Raw genomic sequence first — 23,339 nt, 5'->3', positions numbered from 1 at the left:
GAAAAATAACTGAAATATAAATATGAAAAATATGCAGTGGTATGTATTTTGGTTTTTGGCGAAAAAGTTTCGTTGTTATCATGAAACAGAGAACATATGTATGCATGAGGGATGTTAGAGGTAAGTTGAAATGAAGTTTGCAGATTTGTTTGGTAGGTGTTGAGCTTTTTACTTTGGAGGCAGCTTTCATTGATGCTGTAGTGATCGAAAACGGCGAAATCATATTTTTAAAACATGAAAGGTAGTGTTCCAATAAGTTTTAGAATTCGTATAGGGTAAGCATTTTATACAAAAGCTCTTTCAAAGCTCGCAATACAGAGCTTTCATATAATTAAAGATCTCAATACAGAGTTTTCTAAAACAAAAGTCTTTCAAAGCTCTCAATGCAGCGCTTACTAATAACAAAGCTCTTTTAAAGCTCTCAATACAGAGCTTTCTAACAACAAAGCTCTTTTAAAGTTCTCAATACTGAGCTTTCTAATAACAACGAATTTTGTGGCATTCTGAAATTCTCCGTCGGTTCGATTGCATCCCTGACTACTTGGACCACTGCACCGCGGAACCGTCCCCTAGAGGTTTCTTCTCTGCGAACGTACCTACGAGGTATATGTGGGAAGGAAGAAGTAAATGGAGGAGATGTGCAGTCAGCTTTTTTACGGATGTATCGAAGCTAAGGGGAAAGGTGGGAGGGAGAGTTTTCTGCAGAAAGCTCTCTATCAATACCAGCTTTAGGCTAATTGACCACTGGCATTGGAATCGATGACAGTACGCTCTGTGCTAGTTAAGGAGTGTCTTAGATCCTTATCAATAGCTTCCAGCTATTTTGCGATCCGACTAGTATGAGTACCCGGTCACCGCGGGATCGTTGGTAACTGCATAGCGGACAAGCTTGCAAGGAAGGATACCCTAGCTACAGTGACGTCGGAATGGGAGCGCGTTGGTAGTCCATGGTCCACCTGCGCAAGAGCGCTGGACATGCAGACTACGCATGAGCTCGTCAAACGCTGGTCAACTACCAGTACTGGTGCAGTGGCGAGGTCCTTTTGGCCCTCTGTGGAGCGTAAGCGGTCCTTTCAATTGCTTTCTCTGGGCAGCGCCATCATGGGTGTACTTACTGGACATTGTCCAATAGGTACCCATGCGGTGAGACTTGGGATCGTGGCAGATGCAAGTTGCCAAAGCTGTATGGAGGAAGGCGAGATCGATTCATCTAAGCATTTCCTTCTACATTGTCCAGCTTTTGCCAGACTTAGGTTGAAACACCTCGGAAGGCCCTTTTTCGGCAATCCTAGCGAATTGGCTAGAATCGATATTAGCCGTCTTAAGAAATTTGTAACGGATTCCAAGTGTTTTGCTGAATCTTAAAGGTCTTTGATCCACAGGGAGTTTTATTGGTACCACAATGAACAGCGCCAGGTTGTCTAAGTGAGATCTTCTGTTTTTTGCAGAGATCTGCTTACAAACCTAACCTAACCTAACCTTTCCAATAACAAAGCTCTCAGCACAGAGCTTTTTAGCTCTTATACAAACATGGATGTCAGTCAAGCTGTATAATCTCTTATGATACCAAAAAAGTGAAGATTTAAAAATTGATATTTAAGAAAAAAAATAAAAAATTGCCGCAGACATTTTGTACTTCAATATAATTACATACATACTTATGTAAACATTTATACATATTTATAAGTAAACTAATTTGTTTACACCAAATTTCCATTACAGACGACGAGAGGTGACTGTACGGCAGACACGTGGCGTGTAGTACAAACAAAAATATTTTTTTATATGGAATAAACTTCGAGCTGAGAATGCGAAAAGCTACGAACTTCGCCTACTTGAGCATATAAGTACACCTATGCTCATATCAAGCGGGCTTAAGGGGACTGATAATCGAAACGAATCGAAGAAGTAGATAATTTAAAAAGTTCACAAAAAAGTAAACACACATATAAATACTTATGCTCATATTATTATTAGCAGAAGGGGTAGCCATTTTAGGCTGATAATCGAATTCAATGGAAAAAGTAAATAATATAAAAAATCAAGTAAAGGTAAACATTCAGATACATATGTATATATTTATATGCTCATGTAACAGTGTAAATATCCAAGTACTAATTATATCCACAAATACTGATAACTATTTTCAATCACGAATGATATTTACGAAATTTCGACGCCATTTACTTCGCGGGTAGGGCTATTGATTGCTGTCAATTAGTGGTTATTGACGAAAAAATACCACATGTAATTATAGGTCTAACATAATTTTTCTTCACATAATATTGTTATTGCCACCATTTTGTATTTATTTATTTTTGTTTTTCTTTCAGTCTCTCTGTGCTTTGCTGATATGCGCGTATGCTTTTGTTTTTTTTGCGTTGCAATTTACTGCGGCTTACCGCAAATTTGACGTCGCTTGAGAAAAAATATAGCATTGCCAAAAATATAAAATGACATCATGCCTGACTTCGTCATTGTATGTATAGGTATATGTGAATGTATATACCTAATACAGTGTGGAAAGAAGCCACTCAAAAAAGAAATGGGTATTAGTGAAGCTTTTTTTTCAAATACTCGTACAACCACATGTTGAAGCGCAGATAAACGAGTGAACGAGCGTTCGAATGAATGAGCTGCTGAGTGTGGCCGGAGCTGATAAGCACTCGAAATACTCTGCGTTGAAGCACCGAAACTTTGTTTCATGGCATATAAATATGTTGGCATACAATTTTTATTTTAATTTTATTTTTTTTCAAACTTTAATGCATCAAAATTTGGGAATTCCAGTACAAAAAGAAAAAAACTGCACCCTTTATTTTTTGTAGCTTGCATATTGGCAGACAGTTTTTCGTTTTTTTTTTTAAATTCATTTGCTGCCCGCCTCAAAGTGGACACAGCGCTCGCAGGCATTGTTGCACACAACATTTGGCCTTGAACCTGAGCAAATTTCGCGTTGCGTGCACAAATTTCGGGATTTATTGCAGTGAGTGCAGTGACTGGTGACCGGCTAATGTTTTGAGTGTGTTTTTTTGTACACTTACTGTCGAAAAATCAACTCTGATGCATACATATGTATATATTAGCCTGTCATATGAATATACATACAAATGTAGATACACATATCCTGACGGAGCTGCTGTCAATTAATACAGTCTTGTTTAATTACAGACCTCTAAACACCTCTTTGTAGTCCCTAATCAACCATTTAGCGCCTTAAACTAACACAACTCAATCCAGTAAACCTAGTAAACAGTTTAACGATGCAGCATTTCTCTTACTTGATTAATTAACAAAATTTATTTCAGGACACCGAAAGCGTGTCAACTGTAATTGCTGCGTAGTTAAAGCAGAGTTAGTGCGCAATAGGAGTAAACATAAGGAAGGTGTGTGCCACAAAACGCAGTAAAGGTTCGCGCCTTGACTCAGGTGTCACATGTAACTACATAGAAATTGATTTAGTGCGCCATAACAAATGGTGAACTCTTTGTAAACAATGATTTTAGATATATTTATCTACAAATATATTTATACATATTTACATACATACGTAGTTGCTGTGGGAGTTCAATGAATGCTCTATAGAAGACACAAAAAGCTCCCAACACAGGAACCTTTAGTGGAAAAATTGCGTGGGAGTTGAAAAAGCGTGAAATATATCACATACAAACTTACATAAAATACAAATGTAGTTATGTAAATGAGTATTTTGCTACGCAATAATTTTAATCCTCGCCATTTGACGTTCAAAGCAAGAAAGCTTTCGCTTTTAATAAAAAAAAAATAAAAAAAAACAAGAAAACAAAAATACTGAAAATAAACGCGTTATTTTGATGACATCATTGCCACATTTAAGACATACATACTTTCATATATACAGATATGTATATGCTTATGTTGTTTACTCATGTATGTATGTTGCCGCTAAAATGTCTTCTGTGCCTTCCTTTTTCATGTTTTGATGTTATAAACGGCAACAACACACCACTGAACTTACATATGTATTTATGAGTACAAAACCACACATACAAACTCACTTCACATCAACTCTACCAATACTAACAAAAATAAAATATCATATCTACCTATACACAACCATTAACAATGGCCGGGACAGTAGGCAGCCGCAAAAATATATATCAAAACATTGTTGCTTGAACTATAGGTTCACGCTTTTTTATTTGGGTAAACTCGTATCGCGTCTTATGTTTTGAAGTGTTTAGTGTTTTCATTTCTATTTCCATTTGTTCTTTTGTGTAATTTACTTTTATTACCTTCATGGCGGTTTATTGCGAGTGTGTGTGTGTGTGAAGACCATTCTTCTACTGCGCAGTGGTTTTGCGAACTCGCTTTACTGGAATGTTTTCGATTTTCGCTTCGAACGTGAAATATTTTTTTCAGCGAAGTGGTGGCGAAGATACATATACGAAAACAAAAATAAAAATAAAGGTGGAAAAGGGTATAAAGATACTGCTAACATTATGTTGCAGCGGAAGCACGAATTGGATGAATTAAAAAAATTGAGGTTAGCTTTCAAAATTATGGATACAAGTAGTGGTTTTCTAGAGATTTTCTAAATATTAAATATATTTTCGATTACCTAGTGCTCTCAGGCTGCTATGAAAACACATAACTTCATAACACTTTACTGCTGGATTGAATGTTCCCAAGTACTTCATGATCTAACCATAGAACACATCCCTATTTTCAATATTTTCTGTTTCCAGGTTGAAACCCACTCTTATAGAGGAATAAGAAAACTAGTTAAAATTTCTAACTATGAAGAAACTGAACTTTCCAACTCGAGAATATGCGAAATTTTATTTTTGTTTTGTCTCAAATGTTCATATACATATAAGGTCTATGAAAAACAAATCGTATTAAGATTTAACTTTATAGTTAGCAGATCCAAGGATATCAATCGAGCAGTCCATATATTTTGTGTATTTTATTTAAATATTCTTATTTGAATTATTTTTATTTTCTATTAAGAATTTTATTGATACATAATGTGTACCATAAACGTGTACCATTAGATACATATAATTTCGATTATCTAGTGTTCTCAGACTCCTATGAAAACACAGAACTTCATAACACTTTACTGTTGGAAAGAATGTTCCCAAGAATTTCATGATCTATCCATAGAACACTACCCTATATACCATATTTGCAGTTCCAAGGTTGAATTCCAATCTTATAAGGAACTAATGAAGTTAAAATTTCTAAATATGAAGAAACTAAACTTTTGAAGTCGAGAATATACAAAATTTTATTTTTGTTTTGTCTCAAATGTTCATATATAAGGTCTATGAAAACAAACCTTATTAAGATTTAACTTTATAGTTAGCAAAACCAAGGATATCGATCGAGGAGTTCATGTTTTTTGTGTAGTTTATTTAAATATTCTTATTTGAATTATTTTTTTTCTATAAAGAATTATAATGATAGATAACGTGTACCTTAAAGGCAAGCTTGACCACTGCCTAATGGTACTATTCCATATTTTTGGTTATATAGTGATTCGTAAGTTTTGCATAAAACTATAATATATACTACAATAGAATGGTGGATAGTTATATTAAGAAGTCATGCTAGAAAATTGGAACTAGGATTATTTACAAAACAGATAGAATATTCTTTATAGAACTATAGATGCGGAGGAGAGTAGGTAATTGAACATGCAGAGAGTGAAGAATGTGCGCAACTGATACTCGTATGGCTCACTCCGGTGAAGAATATGAGAAACAAGTGAAAGCATGAAGTTCAAAAACTGTACAGAAATCATAAGTGAATAAGATGAAGGCCCAGAGAAACCAGCAATATGAAACAGATGAGACTGAATGGCATTATCGCACTAATGAATGAACGGATGACGATGCCATGTGCTCAATATATGGTCATGGTGTATGTATTTACTAGTGAGTGTGATTAGAAAACCAATTCAACAATAAAAGTGCATTCAGATTTTGTAATGCATAAAGATGAGATCATCTCGGTAACAACAATAACAACATCAATGCTATTAAAGGAAATGAACAAATCAAACGAAAGAACAAAGATTCGGCGCTTGAGAGCTTACAAGCTTTTTTGTTCATTTCGTTTGTTTGCTTGATTGATATTGAAATTTATTGAACTGGCACAGACACAAGTCGCACGATGCAGTCAAACAATTGGCAGTCCGACTGACCTGTTCACTGATGTGGTCGGCGAGGTGGCGAACATCACAGCCGCCGCCGCAGCGGCATTGCGACCCGTCGCATCCAGCGACAAAGCACGCGGCACCATACGTCCAACGGTGTGTTGTGGCTGTTGCTGCTGTTGTTGTGCGGTTTGGTGTGCCACGTTGGGCACGCGTTTGAAGTTCGCACCCACCGCCTGATCGTAGCTGTAGGCCATTCTAATGGGCGTCTGTGCGCCGCCAACGCCACCGCCACCGCCACCAAAAGTCGTCTGGGAGTCGGGTGAGCTGCCGTAGAAGGGCGAGTAAGGATATCCGCTGGTGGTTGGGCTGGCGCTATGCGCAACGTGTGTAGGTGATGTTGGCAGTTGTGGTGTTTGTTGGCCGCTAGACAAATGCTGTGGACTGTGATTGCTACTGATCGGTATAGGAATGGAACGGCTGGTTGGGTAAATGGTGGGTGAGAATTGATCGATGGCTTCATCTTCGTCCGCATCCTCATCTTCGACGGCATTGTAATTCGGTGAGTTGTTTGGCAAGAATTTGTAACGATTATGCCCTAGCGCTAGATTCGTATACAAATTGGTGTCGGAGCGACCTTGTATCCACGGCCCCGACACTCTGCCGTTCTCCAGTTCGTGTGGTGATGCCGTTTTCATGTAGTAAACAAGCTGATCGGCCGGTATATTATTGTTATTATAGTTGATATTGATATTACTGCCGTTGCTGTTATTCAGCAGGAAGACACCACGATCACTACTCGACATATTGAGTAATGTGGAGATGGCGGGTGTGATGTGCGGTGTGCTGAAGGCACGCTTACGGTTACTACCGTGGTACATGGCCTGCGAGAGACTCGATATGCTGCACCGTTAGACGGCGTTTGTTGTTGAGTGTTGTGCAATTTTTGTTTTTGGTTTGATAAATAATTCAAACGATTTTCGATTTTTGGTATTTCACATACATATATTTTTTTCGAAAAAACGAAAAGTAAAAGAATAGAAGAAAAATATTACCAATCAGTTAACTCAAATAAAATATACGAAGTGCACATATCAACAAGTGAGCAAAGGAGAAAAGGTATCAACTGGGAGTGGTGTGAGGACAACAAGGAATCTGTTGTGTGGTTTGTAGTTGGAGGACTGGTTGGGAAGTAATGTTTTATAAATATTTCATAAAAACGATAAGAAACTCGGAAATGTTAATAAATATATTTTGGACTTTTTTTAAATAAATAAAGTACTATCAATTTTTTTTTTTGTTTGCTTTTGGAGTCTTTTAACTCAGTCTTTGGTTAGCAACTTTGGAGTTACATATATTCGAAAACCTTGTTAATATCTATTTAAAATTGTTCAGTAGGACATTTAAGTATAAAGGATTATTTATTTTCGTTAGAAGCAAACTTTGTAAGTCACATTCTAGCTTGTAAATATTTTAAATATTTTTTCAAAAATCAGTGGGTAGCTGAGACTTATTTTAAATTAGTTTTTTTTTTAAGTTAAGGGAGGGGTCTGGGTTTCAGCGCAAAAAAAAAACACTTTTTTGTGATTTTTTATCTCAAATATCGATTAAGCAATTTTATTCAAACCTTCTATACATTATTGAGCATAGTCTTGACTATGTTCTGTAAATTTTTCATGCAAAAATATTAAACCATTAGCCCGTGACAGAGCTTCCCCTAGGACGTCTTGAAAAAAAAAAAAACAATTTGCGGTGTTCACTGTAACTCGGCCGGAAATTATCCGAAAATGAAAAACCATACAAATTTAGTTAAATTCTAAACAAATCTTCCCCCCAACGTTCTCTGATTATTATTTACAAATTTTTGGCGGCCATCTTAAGTGTGAACCGTTATTTTCGACTAAAATTTCCGCCATTTTAAGGGTGGGCAAAAAAAAATTTAAAATACTTAGGGGGGAGGTATTTTATGTGAAGAAAATGTGGACCAAGTTTGAAATGAATCGGTCGAGTAGTTTTCAAATGGCAGTGAACACGGACTTCAAAAAAGTAGTTTTGAGAAAAACGCGTTTAAAGCCGTAGCTGTTAGAGTTAGAGCGTTAAAAGCCCCGAGACTAATTCATCAATAACTTCAAGAATATTGCTTAGATCAGATTAAAATTTTGAGGACATATTCTTGAAATGTTAAACAATAAGATTAAACAAAAAAAATCGATTTTTCGAAAGTGAAAACCCAGACCCCTCCCTTAATGTTAGTTTTGTTTGAAATATACATCGGATTTACTACTCATAAAAATATGCCTAAAAAGTCTTTTGAAATCAATTTGAAGTGTGTTCAAAAAATAACAGGAATTTTCGTTTTTTCAAAATTTTTTTTTTTTAATTTGTCTTCATTTGTTGCCTTTCAAATACTCCCCATTCGATATTACACAATTATGCCAGCGTTACTTTCAATCGTCGAAAAACAGCTCAAATTTTATTTTGGGATAGCCTTGGGTTTATTCAGCGATTTCTCGTATGCTTGTAAAACGACGGCCTTTTAAGGTTCTCTTTATTTTTGAACATAGGAAAAAGTCACACAAATCCAAGTCAGGCGAATATGGAGGCTGGGGCATTTTTACCATGAAATTTAAAAAATCCCGTTATTTTTTGAACACACCTGGTATGTGATTAATTAATTTACTAAAGTGAAACCATCTAATTGAAGACTGTAGAAATATTATAATAATTATTTTGAAATAATTATTTACTATTACGATTTATATTTGATTATACAGGGTGCCTTGGGGAAATGAAAATTGAATCGAGTTTCATAAAATGTTATTGCAATATCAAAAAGTGATTGTTTGAGAGGTATTTCGAGTCAAAACCAACATTGGGTCATATTGCCATATTTTTTCATATGACGAAACAGTCGAGAGAGCCAACAAGGTGTCTACTTGATTGATATTTTTTAGAAGCAAATGGTCCAAATAGATGTAGATCCTCAAATAAAATGAAAATATGACAAGTTGTTTGTTTTTATTCAAATTATTCAAGAATTAAAAACCGATAATAAAAATATTGCGCACCCTGTATCACCAAAAAAATATTCTAACATACGTAGTGTTATTGAAAATTCTAAATTCTTAAAGGGTGTAATTATCTATTATCTGATATTAATAATACAAATACAGATTGGATAGCTAACTAATATTAATAGATAGAGAGGCAAGATAAATTGTTATTTCTTTTTCCAATAAAAGAAGCTGGAAACTATTACAACAAAACTTACTTCAAATTCATAGCAATTAGTCACTGAGATCAATAAAGGTTATCGGCAATTAATTTAACTTTGAATTTTGTTAATTTTATTTTTGCAATCAAATTATTGTGTTTGCTTAATGACCATTGCAATTCCAAGGAAATTCAAATACAAAAGTCAGGCTGTCAATTAATGTCACTCATACGCAGTGTTGAACTCTGAATGATGTTGAAATGTAATAATACAGTGTTGAGTGTGCATCTCTAATGCACAAGTTGTTATTGTATTTAAGTATATTTATTTATTTGTGTGTGATTTTTTGTTGTTATTGTTGTCTGTGTTTTTTGTTGTTTTTGTATTTTCGGTTGTTTTTGTATTTCTTGTTGTTTGTTTGTCTATAATTGTATGCACGTGTGTGGTCAACCATGCCATTAAAGTTTATTGGCAGCAGCCACTCGCATATCGCGCAGATCAGCAATCAAATGCAGCAACAATAACAAAAACAGCCTTTTGTGGAGCGCTGTAAACAAATTTGTTGTTTTTAGGCGTTTGTGTGCGTGTGTTTATGCATACGCTACTCATTTTATGCATTTTGCAGCAATTACGCAATGTACATTATTATTATGCGCGTTCTGCTCCAATTATGCCAATTGGAGTAAAATCTATAAATCTCGCATGCGTGCAGTGCGCTGATGGCTCCACAGAGACGAACAGTTCAAAAAAGAAGATAAAAAAAACAAGCTGCAACATTTTAAATGTTAGCTACGCATTGCCATTATACATTTGTATGTATATATGTACGTGTATGTGTGTCTGTGTGTTTGTGTGCGTCCAATTGCTGTGGTGTTATTTCCTCTCATTGTTTATGTGTTTGCGCAACTTTTCGATTTTGGCGCGCGCCGTCAAAATAAAGTTGAGACCAAAAAAAAGTGAAAGAAAATAGACAACACGAAAGGAAATTTGGCGGCATTGCACGAACACTCACTGGTCGCATTGCCAGCGCGGCGAGTTGGCGTCAGATGATTGGCTCAAGCTGCTGCTGTTGCTGCTGCTGCTGTACGGCGTGTTGGCTAGATTTTTGTGCTTTAGCTGCCAATTCGTTTCGATTTCGAATGCATTGTTTTGGAAATTTCGCTTCCGGGAACGTGTGCCTGCCATATTGAGCGTTTTGCGCTTGAGTTTGTATGTGTGTGTGTGTGTGTGTATGTAAGCACTTGCAACATGTTTACTCGTTACGCTACGCTGGTCCAATGTTGCAACGATTGGCAGCAGCAGCTAACAAAGTATGTTGTGCAACAACAAATTTTAGCTGTGCAACAACTGGAAACGCACAAATGTCTGTAGAAAGCTCAAAACGAAAGCATAGTTGTCACAAATGAATCGTTAGTCGCATAATCACAAATAAATAATTGTGTGGTCGCACACAAAATCTTGCAAGTAAGGACATACAGCCGAAACTAGAATTTATAAAAGTATGCGCACAAGTTGCCTCAAAGCGGTCTTCGCTATTTTGGTACAGTGGGTCACAAAAAGCATCCGGGTAGCCGGTTGTCCGTTGGATAGTTGTTTGTGTTTACGTGATGACGCGGAGACGCGGAGACAGTGGCAACAAAAAGTAGGCACTCAAAATAATAATAATAAAAGATGGATAAAATTTAAAAAATACTAAAAATTAAATAAAAAATATATATTAAAAAAAATCAAAAAAACAGGTAAAGGTAAATACTAAACAATTAAAAAAAAAATACAAAAAATATAAAAATTAAAATATATTAATTTACTTACAATAAATTAAAAAAAAAATAAAAATTATAAAAATAATATTAAAAAAGTTAACAATAAATAAAAAAATATATAAAAAAATTAAAAATAACTAAACAATTTTTTTTAATAAAAAAATATAGAAAATTTAAAAAATTCTGAAAATAATTAAAAAGAAAAAATACGAAAAAAATATATAAAATAATACAAAAAGATTAAACAATAAATAAAAAAATTAATTAAGAAAATACAAATAAAAAATAAATAAAAATTTAGAAAATATTTAATAAATACAAAAAAAATTAGAAAAAAACATTAAAAACAAAAATTAAAAAAAAAATTTATGTATATAAAAAATTTAAAAAATAATACAAAAAAAATAAAAAGAAATAAAAAAAATTAAAAAATATATAAAAATATAAAAAACATAAAAAATACTAGGAAATTAAAAAAAAATACGAAAAAAAATTAAAAGAAATTAACAAAAAATTTAAATAAAATAATTTAATTAAAATAAATTTAAAAATACAAAAAATAAATACAAAAAAAAATAAAAAATAATATATAAAAATTAAAAAAAAAAATACAAAAAAAATTTCAACCTGACGACTATCGATTTACATGATCAAAACAATGGCTTTCAAACTATATTTAAAAAAAATATATATAAATACTGAAAAATTAAAAAAAAAATACAAAAAAATGAAGACTTTAAAAAATATTAAAAATAATTAAAAAGAAAAAATACGATAAAAAAAATTATAAAATAATACAAAAAGATTAAACAATAAATAAAAAAATTAATTAAGAATGTACAAATAAAAAATAAATAAAAATTTAGAAAATATTTAATAAATACAAAAAAATTTAGAAAAAAATATTATAAACAAAAATTAAAAAAAATGTATGTATATAAAAAATTTAAAAAATAATACAAAAAGAAATAAAAAAAATTAAAAAATAAATAAAAAATATAAAAAACATAAAAAATACTAGGAAATTAAAAAAAAAAATAGGAAAAAAAATTAACAAAAATTTTAAATAAAATAATTTAATTAAAATAAATTTAAGAATACAAAAAAAAAAAATAAAAAATAAATACAAAAATAAATAAAAATAATACAAAAAAATCTTCAACCTGTCGACTATCAATTTACATGATCAAAACAATGGCTTTCAACCTATATTCAAAAAAAATTATATTAACTTTATCACTCAAACTCAAAATTAGACTACAAAACACTGACCATCTAGTACTAAGCATTAGTATTTTGGAAATCGCTAAATTCGCTATAACCTCACTTTTTCTTAAAGAAATTTTGTATTTATCACTTAAATTTTGTATGTCGGCGAGCACTCTTAAAACCCATTTTGTCAAATAAAACGTTTTTCCAGCACTTTTAGCTTTGCTTTTTTAATAATTGGTCACTTGAGAATGACTGCTTTGCTAATGGCGCGCGGGCACTCAAATCACGAAAACATGCCTTTCGCTTGCTTTTTCCCGTTTGCCATTTTACTCCTTTTTAATAGCATTCGCCAATTTTCCTGCGCACGGAGAGTGCGAGTGCCTCATTTGGTGTGGTGATTTAAGCAATTTTGCAGTGCAATTTTCGTGGAAAATTCACATTACATTTTAAGGCGTCATTATTTACGGTTGTGGCAAAAACCGACGAGTGTCATTTCGGTTGGTTGACAGTGCGAGATGCACAGCACACTTTGCAGTTACAGTGTGTTGGAGGAAAAGACGTATTTGTTCATAGTGGTGGAATTTAAGGAGACGATTTTTTAGAAAAATATTCGAAGATTTGGCAGCCGGTAGGAACATAGATACTACAAAGTGTGTTCAAAAAAAAAAAAAACGGGAATATTAAAATTTCAACGGTTTGGAGAGTCCAATTGTCAGTCTCTAAGTGGGACCATTTCTTATTTCCATAAATACCTTAAAGTGTCAAAATATTAAAAAAAAAAAAAACGAAAATTCCCGTTATTTTTTGAACACACCTCGAATGCTATTCTTTGATTATTATAAAATTTTTTCAAGTCAAAAAATTAAAATTTATTTTATTAGAGCTGCAATAGTCTGAATATTTTTCGCACACACTGTACAATTGCAATTTTTCTTTCTCGTTGCAAGTGCCGCTGCAGCTACTGTTTGCTAATGCTTCACATATGTTGTTGTTGTTATTGCTATTATTTGTTGTAGTTGTTGTTGTGATCGTCGCTTTCTCATTAATTTGCCAACAATATTGCACACGGCAGCAGCTGTCTGTCGATCACTTATGGTACACCATAAGCATTTATATACATTTTGTTGTTGTTTTTGTTATTGTTATTTGTGGAAAAGTGCATTTTGGAGGACTTTTTCAAGTGGCACACGTCTCGCGTCGTAACTTTTGCTTGTCTTATCGTTCGCTGTTTGTTGTGATCTGTCGTTTTTGGGGCCAACTATTTTCCGCCACGCTGCAACAATAACAATAAATCTATTTGATGTGCCTTTGTTAAGCGTATAAATACACACACAAACACACACACAGAGGTATATTCGCCGTAAACAACATTCGTTTGCTTTGTTTTCTTCGCTGATGTTTGTTATGCTATAAATTTTTATTTTTCCCACTTTTCACACACACACACACATAAACAGAGAAGCATGACTTGTCTGCACTTTGTTTTCACTTGAGGAAATGGAGTTATGCATTTTCGCCTTTTGTTGTGATAATTCGAAAATTGGGTGAATGGAGCCGGTGCCTCAGTGCCTCAGCTGCTGCTGCTGCTACCGGAGTTTGTCAGCCAGCAACAACAAAAAACTCAAACACACATATATATAACGGTGTTTTCGTGCTATTTATATGCGCTTTCCAACACTTGGGACACAGCGTTTGGAGGGGCTCGCGCCCGATTTTGTTGCCTGCCACATTGTGCAACCTGCAGTTGTCAGCTCAGCCGTTGGCCGTTGGTGATGCTTCTACACACTTTGCTATTTTTGATTTCTTTTTAATATAAACTTTGCATAAATTATTTGGTTTTTCCTTAACAGTAAACATAAAGTAGCCAAGCACCGCGTTAACAGATATACATTCAAAAGCATTATAGGAAATTAGAAAAAAAAATTTGCGAAGGGTTACAATTCGATGGTAGAATTAGCAAAAAGCGGGGTTATTTACAGCCAGTATGATTTTTGTTTTTTTTTTTTTTTTTTGTATTTTCAGCAGAGTTATAGATTAACATAACAGAATGTCACAGCACCAAACAGATAGTTCATAAGGCTTGGGGTTAGGCGCACATTTGGTTAGAGTTAATAAAGCGTTTGGAACTAAATTTGTTATATTCATTGCATATACAGTATCTGTTCATATTATTGTGAACGATATCAATTTTAGAGCGTTTAAGAAGAGAGTTTCAAGATTTCGGAAATTTTCAAGTCAAAATAAATTAAGAAAAGCTGAAAATATTAATACCACAGGATTACCAACTGTTTAGATACTATAAATTTAATAAAGTTATTGTTATTGCAAATTGGACATGAAATTAATAATTTTTAGAAAATTTTTTTTTTGAGAAAGTTTCCCATCTATATAAATTTATTTAATTTAAAGTTATTTTTTATTAATTAAATAAATAAAATTTTACAATATGGGCAACAAGCTAAATTTATTAAAAAAAAATTATATTGCAAATATTTTTCAGAAATGTTGCCATCTCTTTAGGTAATTTCATTTTTTATTTTTTTATTCCCAAATATTTTTCTCAACAATGTAAGATCTTCGGTAAATTTTTTTCCAAAAACTTATAATTTTTTTTGACAGCGCTGCTCTACTATGGAGTAATTTTAATATTTCTATATCGGTCACAATAAATTCTAGATACTTTATGCATTCATATAATATTTTATCTTATTTTTTAGACACCTAATTTTAGCAAGACAAATATATTTTTTATTATAAGCACATCATGGCTAGGTTTCTGTCTATAAAAGGTTTGCTAATCGAAGCAAGACCAAACAAATTTAATTTAATAGGCTTGAATTTCAGAAAAGTAATAAATAAAGCTTTCACTTACATACTTTTGTTAAACATTAAATAATGAATTTCATTTTAACAGTTGCTTACCTGTAAATAAAGAGGAAATAAAATAAATTAGTCATTTGCAACGATATTAAGTGTAAAACAATCAGTAAATGTCAAAGATATATATATATATAAAATAAATAATAAAAAAATATAAATAATAAAAAAATAAATATAAAAAAAAAAAAATAATAAAAAAAAAATAAATAATAAAAAAATTAGAATAAAAAATAAAATATAAATAATAAAAAAATATAAATAATAAAATAATAGATAATAAAGATAATAAATATAAAAAAAATAATAAAAAAAATAAATAATAAAATATAAATAATAAAATATAAATAATAAAAAAATTAATAATAAAAAAAATAAATATAAAAAAATAAATATAAAAAAAAATAAATAATAAAAAATATAAATAATAAAAAAATAAATAATAAAAAAATAATAAAAAAAATATAAATAATAAAACAATAAGAATAAAAAAATAAATAATAAAAAATATAAATAATAAAATAATAGATAATAAAAATAATAAATATATAAAAAACAAAAATATAAAAAAAAAAATAAATATAAAAAAATAAATATAAAAAATAAATAAATAATAAAAAAAAATAAATAAGTAATAAAAAAATAAATAAATAAGTAATAAAAAAATAATAAAAAATAAGAATAAAAAAATAAATAATAAAATATAAATAATAAAAAAATTAATAATAAAAAAATAAATATAAAAAAATAAATAATAAAAAAATATAAATAATAAAAAAAATAAATAATAAAAAATATAAATAAAAAACATATTAAAAAAACACAATAAATTATGGTCATATATAAAATAAAATTATGAAAATATTAAAAAGAAATTGAAAATATATATGAACAAAATTACAGAATGATTAAAATAATTAAAAAAAAATATTAAAAAAAAAGTATTAAAATAATTTAAAAAAATATATATTAAAAAAAAGTATTCAAATATAAAAAAATTAAATAAAAAAATATACGTATATTAAAAAATTATGAAAACGAAAAATTATAAAGACTAAAAAATTATTAATATATTAAGAAAAAAATTAAGTAAATACATATGTCTATAAAATCTATTATAAAAAAAAAGAAATATGAAAATGTTAAAAAAAAATATTAAAATGTTTAAAAAATTAATTGAAATATATTTAAAAAAATGAAACTATATACAAAAATATATGAAAATTTATTTAAAGAAACAATTATAAAAATATTAAAAAATATAGAAAATTACTTTTATTGTTAAAATTTTACATTAAACACAGAGTGTCAATGTATTTTCATCTCACATTTGCTGTATCAGACAGCATTTCGGTAACATTCTGTAGTTAACTGTTAGTTAACAGTCCATTTGTAACATCTATTCAAAATTATAAATCAACTTCGAAACGAACACTCTGTAAACTGGAATGCAAATATTCGAAATTTCGAATATCAGAACAAGTGGTTTGAATATTAGCTAAGTCAACCGGTTCGCCTTGTGGTTCGAAGATAAGTTCCTACCAAATTTCGAATTAAACACCCTACAACAGTTTGTCATGCTTGATATAGCAGGCATGTGTCTCCGCTAGCAGTTTGACAGCCAACACAGTGCATGCAAGACTGTTGCTGTTAATATAAGAGGTGTTATTAACAGAGCAGAGAATGTTGAAGTGAATGTTATTGAGCTAATTATACAAAGAGACGATTTATAAATGATTTTTAATAATTCAATTTAATAATATTAATTAATTTTATCAATAAATACTGAAAAATAGTCATGAAGAGTTCAAAAACCCTCTGCAGCTATCCGTATACCCGTCAGCCAATATTTAACTCAACTGTGCTATGATCGTTTTTATCGAAAACAGCTGCTTTGCAGGTATCTAAGTAAGTAGTCATACGAAGCAAAATCACGTCGAGCACGTGTAATGAACACATATCGCCAATACAACACAAACAACAACAACAACCACTGCAATGTAAAACTATTCATTGTTTACTATTATGTCTAGCACCAACAAAAACAAAACAAACGCATTGGCTAGAAAAAGCGTTAAATTGCGTTCTAAACAAATTGGAAACTTATAAGGAATAACGAGAAGATAACAACGCCAAATGCAGTCAATTGCTGACACACACACACACAAACATATGTATCTATTGCGATTGTGGGTGAGAATAAGGCAGAGAAGGTGGGGCACACTAGGTATGCAGTAAGCGTAAACGCAACAAATACACACATCAACAACTAACTGCTGTACGAAAATTCACAAATTCAAAAAAATCTAAAAAATTAGCAAAAAGTAGAGGAGAGAATATAGAAAAGTGCGCATTTTGCTGTTCATTAGAATCAACATCAACAATAATAACTAGAATAGCAACAACAACAATTGCGAATGTAAACAACACTCAGTTCAATGTTGTCAATAATTGTTGTTTCGAATCGCTCGCTTTTACTATGCAATATTATTGTAGCTAAATGTTGTTGTCATCAGTCAATTGTCAAGTGTGTGCTGTACCCGATTTTCTATTGCGTCCATAATAATTGCTTAAGCCACTGCTGCTGCACCGCTCGGCTGCCGCTGTCATTCAACGGTACTCAGTTCAGAGTCGGTGGGGCTAGACGCCGTAGCAGCGGGCGCATACAATGCATAATATGAATGATAACAACAAAAACAAGGTGGGTTGGGCAAACGGACGGACTGAGAGGTTGTAAGAATAAGCGTTGAAAGCGTAAATGGCGACAAGAAATCAAAACAAAACACTTAATAATTGCCAATCGCCAGCAGTCAGCTGCGGGCGGCGACGCGGCTGAATGATCGTTGCAGTGGTTGCCATCAATTGATAAACACATACTAGAAGAGAACCGAGCGAGCAAGGCAATTGCTTTCGATGAGTGTGTGTGTGCAGTCATTGTAATTTATATTTTATTTATATTTTTTTGGATTTTTTGGTTTGCCCAATTTTCGCTTGTATTTTATGTAATTGTGTCAATTGGCGAGCGTAGAAAATGCAGCAAGAGCAGGAAAGGCGCTAAAGATAGATAAGAAGGCAAAAATAAATATGAAAACAACAACAAAATTGAGCGAAAGCTTTTGCGTTGCGTTTCCACAGCGTTTTTAACGGACGAGTGGTGGAGCGTTGCCAGATTGGTGGCAATTTGTCATAAATAAAAAATAATAATATTAGAACTTTTTTGTATTTCAAAAGAAAATCGATTTCCATGCTATTTGAGTAGGTTTAAAGCATTGAAGACACGGTAATCCTATTGGGTCTTCGAATTTCTCGCAACAAGCTGACAACTCCAGATTCTACTGGTCTAAATTTTTTAATTGAGCAAATCTTAAAGCGAATTCAATTTATTACTGCAGAAAATACAATGAAATCATAATGGAATGAACCGTTTTCAAAAGCTTTCGAAAGCTTGAAAAGCTTCCACCAAACACCAGGCGCTCAAACACTGCGAAATTGTTCATATGTTCACTTTTAAAGAGTTACCAAACTAGATGAATACATTTCACTTTCGTTTATTACGCAAAAACGATTTACGAAACAAAACTAAACTAAAATAATCCTTGAGATTAACATTGAAAGCCAACTTTAAAAAAAAAATTTCAAGATAGCTCGGAAAATCGATATTATACATTAGAGATAGTATTCAGTACTACAATTCACTATAATACCTAATCATTTTTTCTTAACTCGTTAAAAACCGATGCCGAGAAGTTCTTGAATAGAAAGGATGTAATAAATCTCGAAGTGAACCGGAATTTATGAAGATATCAATCAAATATAATAAGAAAAGAGAAAGATTTTGAAAGTATAAAGTGTTTCAAGAGACAAATTTTTACATATTGATAAATCAAATAACGGTACAATCTTGTCAAACTCGATGATCATGTTCTACAAATTGTGGAACTCATTCAAAATTTCAAAAAAATATTATCGAAATTGTGGAACTCATTCAGAATTATAAAAAAATATTCCAATTGAGGAATTCATCTAATTGATTCAAATTGTGGAACTCATTCAAAATTAAAAAAAATATTCAAATTGTGTAACTCATTCAAAATTCCATCAACTTCTTTTCTTCTAAACAGTACTCTACATTATTTTTCGAAAAAAATTAATTTTCAATATTTTTGTTTATTTAAAGCAACAAATTGCGCGCCAAATTAAAAAAAAAAAAAATATTCAAAAATTCTACTGATTGACAGCGACACCCTGTGTGCGCGCGCAGTAACAGCTGTCCCAAAGCGGCCCGCTCGCTCTATGTTCTATGTTTCGAATTCGTATCCCACTAATGTCAAATACTAATAATAGTGAGGAGGCGCTATCGACTAAAACGTAGGCGCCATTTGCCGCCATACAGACAGACAGACATACCTTTCGTACAATATCTAGATTCACGCGCATCAGCCAATTCGCCGCACCACCCTCCGTCAACCGCACACGCTATCGTCAACGGACACATGCTTTTCAATTTTTTCGCTTTTTTTGTTGTTATTTTTATTTTTCTTTTTGCTAATAAAGCCGACGACGAGGAAAGCAGTCAAGCCGAAGCAAATCTTTTAAATACTTTTAGAAGTCACACAAACAAACACATGCAAAGCAGGCAGGTCTAGGCCTGTGACGGTATGTGTGTGTATCTGTATGAATATGGCCAAATGCCAATAGCAGCGCAAGTAGCAGGCGAAGTGACGGCCGACGTATGCGGTGTCGGCGAGTACAACCACCTCACCGCGCGCGAATATACAGACAACAACAAAAAAGTCGATTGTCGCAACTTAGCGCAAGCAAAAAGCAGAAACGCAGAAAAGCAAACGTGCGCAGCGAAGAGAAGTGGAGAATTTGCGAATAAAGTGTAGCACAAAATCAATCATTAAATGCGAAAAGACACACACACAAACACGAGCGCAAAGCAAGCACACAGATACCCAAACACACACACATACAGCTATGACTGAATGAAACTTTATATATATAGTACATCTATTATATGGTAGACATACTCGTACGAAAAAGGTAGAAAGACTTAAAATGGGAGTCAAAACAATGAAACAACAAAAAGCTAAGCACAATTCATACACGAGCCGTTCATAGTCAACGCTGCTTGCTGTCCACTTTTCGCACGCTTTATAACTTGCTCCAACGTGTATGTACTCATTGAGAGCGCTGAGCTGAGCGCCACAATTGTTCGTGTGCTTATGTTTGTTTGGGAGTGTATAGAGCTGATCGTAGATTTTCGAGAGTTCGATTAAGACAGTCGTCGCACTAAAGTTGCCAGGTGGTTATGGGAATAAGCTTTCAATTAGACAACTACTTTCGATTAATCATAAATCATTTAATTATCATACACAATGAGAGACAATCAGTAAATTTGACTAAAAGATATTCAAATTATGTAGTATAAATAAATAATATGCGAAATTCTGAGAGAGAACACTATCAAAGTTATCAGCTCATCTCTCATTTTCACTATATCAAGCTATTTTTAAAAAGAATGCAATCTTATCTTTTCATGGGAACTAATATGAATGATTCGGCATTGTTGGCAAGCACAGAGAATGAGATTAGGAAACATATTTTGCTAAAAAAAGAGGAGAGTGACATGTTATCTCTTTATTTTTACCATTTTTTAAGGGTTTTGTATGAGAGACTATAGTTAATATATTTCTAAATAATTCTTCAATCACATGACACTAAACAGCATTTTCAAAATCAGTTAACTATATTATATGTAAAAATAACCCAAAACAGTTGGCCACCCTGTCGGCGGCTTATTGCATTAAACAGCTGACTGAGTCACTAGTTGCTGTTGGCGTTAGCGTCGCAGCACAGCTGTGGCAGCACGAGTAGGCACGACGCATTGCCGTGATTCACTACTTCACCCGTCGACTTCATTTCCTGAGGCAATGGCCAACCAGCAACAACAACAACAACAAAAAGCGCTACAGAAATAGCCTAACTGATTACAAAAACAACAACACACACACGCCTACGCAAGCAGACAGCTTTATATGGCATTTGTGCGTGCTTCGTAGTTGTAATGGTTTGCAAAAAAATTTTCGCAAATTTATTTATTTTTTTTTTGCTTTTATATGGAAAAGGGCGTTTTTGAACTCATATACATGATTATAATGGACTTGATGAGTTGGTGAAAAGGTAGCTGTCACTAAGGTAGTGAGTTTCTTTAATTTAATTAATTTATTTAGGAATAGAACAATGGACGTGTGTGTGTGTTCAAAATGTGATTTTTTGATAAAATGAAATACTAAAAAACTAAATTAAAAAATAGAGAAAAATTAAATTAAAAAAATGAATTAAAAAAAAATTAATTTAAAAAAAAACTAAATTAAAAAAATATTTTTTTTTTTTTTTTTAAATTAAATTTTTTGAAAAATTTTGATTATTTTAAATTATTAAAATATTTAGATGAATATCAAGAAATCATGAAGAAATGTATATAAAGATGCAAATATCAAGAAATTTTCGAATCCAATGAGCTCTTTTGATAATACATATGTATACACTTCAACACCATGCCTGCATAAAAAATTGCTAAAATGCTAACTCTCATTTTTCGGCTCACTATCACTCAATTTGCAATTCTAAAAAAAATTTTTTTTTTTTTCTTTGCTGTCAAACTCATATGGGACGGACCAACCTGAAGCGTGTGTGTTTGCGCTAAGATGACATAATGCCATGTGAAAAAATGTTTATCTATTTTACAAGTGTACAAATTAAAATCAAAAAAGCGAACAACAACAAAAATCTGCTAGTGAAGGCGCCAGCCACTGTCCGCAAACAAATAATAGGTGACGCCCGCGAAACGCCCCAAAACAATGACAAAAACGATGTGAGCGCCAGCACTGGGTTTGGAGTTTGTGTTGACAGCTTGAATAGTCTAATAGTGAAAAACATAAAAAAAAATAATAATAAAAAAACAAAAACAAAACAAAAAAGTTGCAAAATCTAAAAAAAAATTATGAAAATGTAGAAGAGAGCACATATGGGTGCTTAGAGTACACATGGTCAGTGGCAATTAACTCATTTTGAGTTTATAGAAAATAAAGTGGGTCATTTCGGGGATTGACTCACAAGAGTCAATCGTTTGACTTCTGGGTGTTAACAATAATTTTTAAAAAATTTCAAGAAATTTAAAAATATAATTCTCAACAGATATACCCTTACTTCTGAGAGCAAGAACAAACAATTAACTTGAATTAACAACGATCATCATAAAGCCACAACAAATTAGCATTAAACATAAACAAGTGTGGCAATTCTCCGCGTTTTATCAATGAAGCTATTAATAAATTTTTTCAAAGAAGTTTGTATGAATAGAAAACTAATTCAGCTAAACATGGAATTTTTCAACTAGTGACCCACATATTTTCACGAGACAGTTGAATATGAAATTGGCTAAACACATATAAATATATATACATATAAATAAATATTGTATGTAAGTTAGTGCCTAGGCGCAACCCATAATGCGACGAGCATTTCAAGTATTTCATACGAATTCCAGCACAAATTGCATTGTTGCATGCAATAAAAATCGTTGGACCAAACCAACACTGCACAACACCCACTCACCACTCGAATGTAATACAAAGACAGTGTTGTTGTTGTTAAAATAATTTAATAATTTGTAGTTAATTAATGAAACAGGCGAGCGCAACAAAAATTACAACAATAAATTAAATGTGCTTACAAAGAAGTGTCGAAGCGCAACAACAAATTAAGTATCTCGTATCTCTTATTCATCATCTCCAACAACCAATTCAACAATTTTGTTGCATGAATCATGCGCTATTAGAGCCAAAGCCGGCATACCCATTTGATGAGCGCATTGTTGATTAGCGAAAATAAAAATAAACGAATTGCAAACTTTACGGCCGCCAGAAAATGCACGGAAGCAATGTGTAGACACGGTGTGGCATTGTATTTCAACTGCTTTCACTAAGAATTTGCTTTATTTTTTTTAGCTGGACAATATGTGTTACCATTTGTAGAAAATCATTTATTACTTATAAAAAAAAATTTTAAATAATATAAAAAAAGATTCAACTATAAAACGCGTTGAAGCGCTGGCAACCGCAAA

The 23,339-nt window shown here is 32.1% G+C and overlaps 1 protein-coding gene across 14 annotated transcripts in view; it reads right to left on the bottom strand.

Annotated features, from left to right (window-relative positions):
• Window positions 1-23,339, bottom strand: part of LOC105214176 (protein bunched, class 2/F/G isoform) — a 201,084-nt gene that overhangs the window by 138,780 nt on the left and 38,965 nt on the right. For 13 of the 14 annotated variants that reach the window (XM_054227462.1, XM_054227464.1, XM_054227463.1 and 10 more), the window contains one exon: window positions 6,191-7,045. The exons of the other annotated variant lie outside the window; for it this stretch is intronic. In XM_054227462.1, the coding sequence (XP_054083437.1) occupies window positions 6,191-7,045 (855 nt within the window). The remainder of the gene's footprint in view (window positions 1-6,190; window positions 7,046-23,339) is intronic. 14 annotated transcript variants of the gene reach the window in all.

The sequence above is a fragment of the Zeugodacus cucurbitae genome, chromosome 3 (genome assembly GCF_028554725.1).
Source record: "Zeugodacus cucurbitae isolate PBARC_wt_2022May chromosome 3, idZeuCucr1.2, whole genome shotgun sequence".
Classification (NCBI taxonomy): Eukaryota; Metazoa; Arthropoda; class Insecta; order Diptera; family Tephritidae; genus Zeugodacus; species Zeugodacus cucurbitae.
Note: the sequence above shows the minus strand (reverse complement) of the source record. Positions and strands in the feature narration are given on the sequence as shown.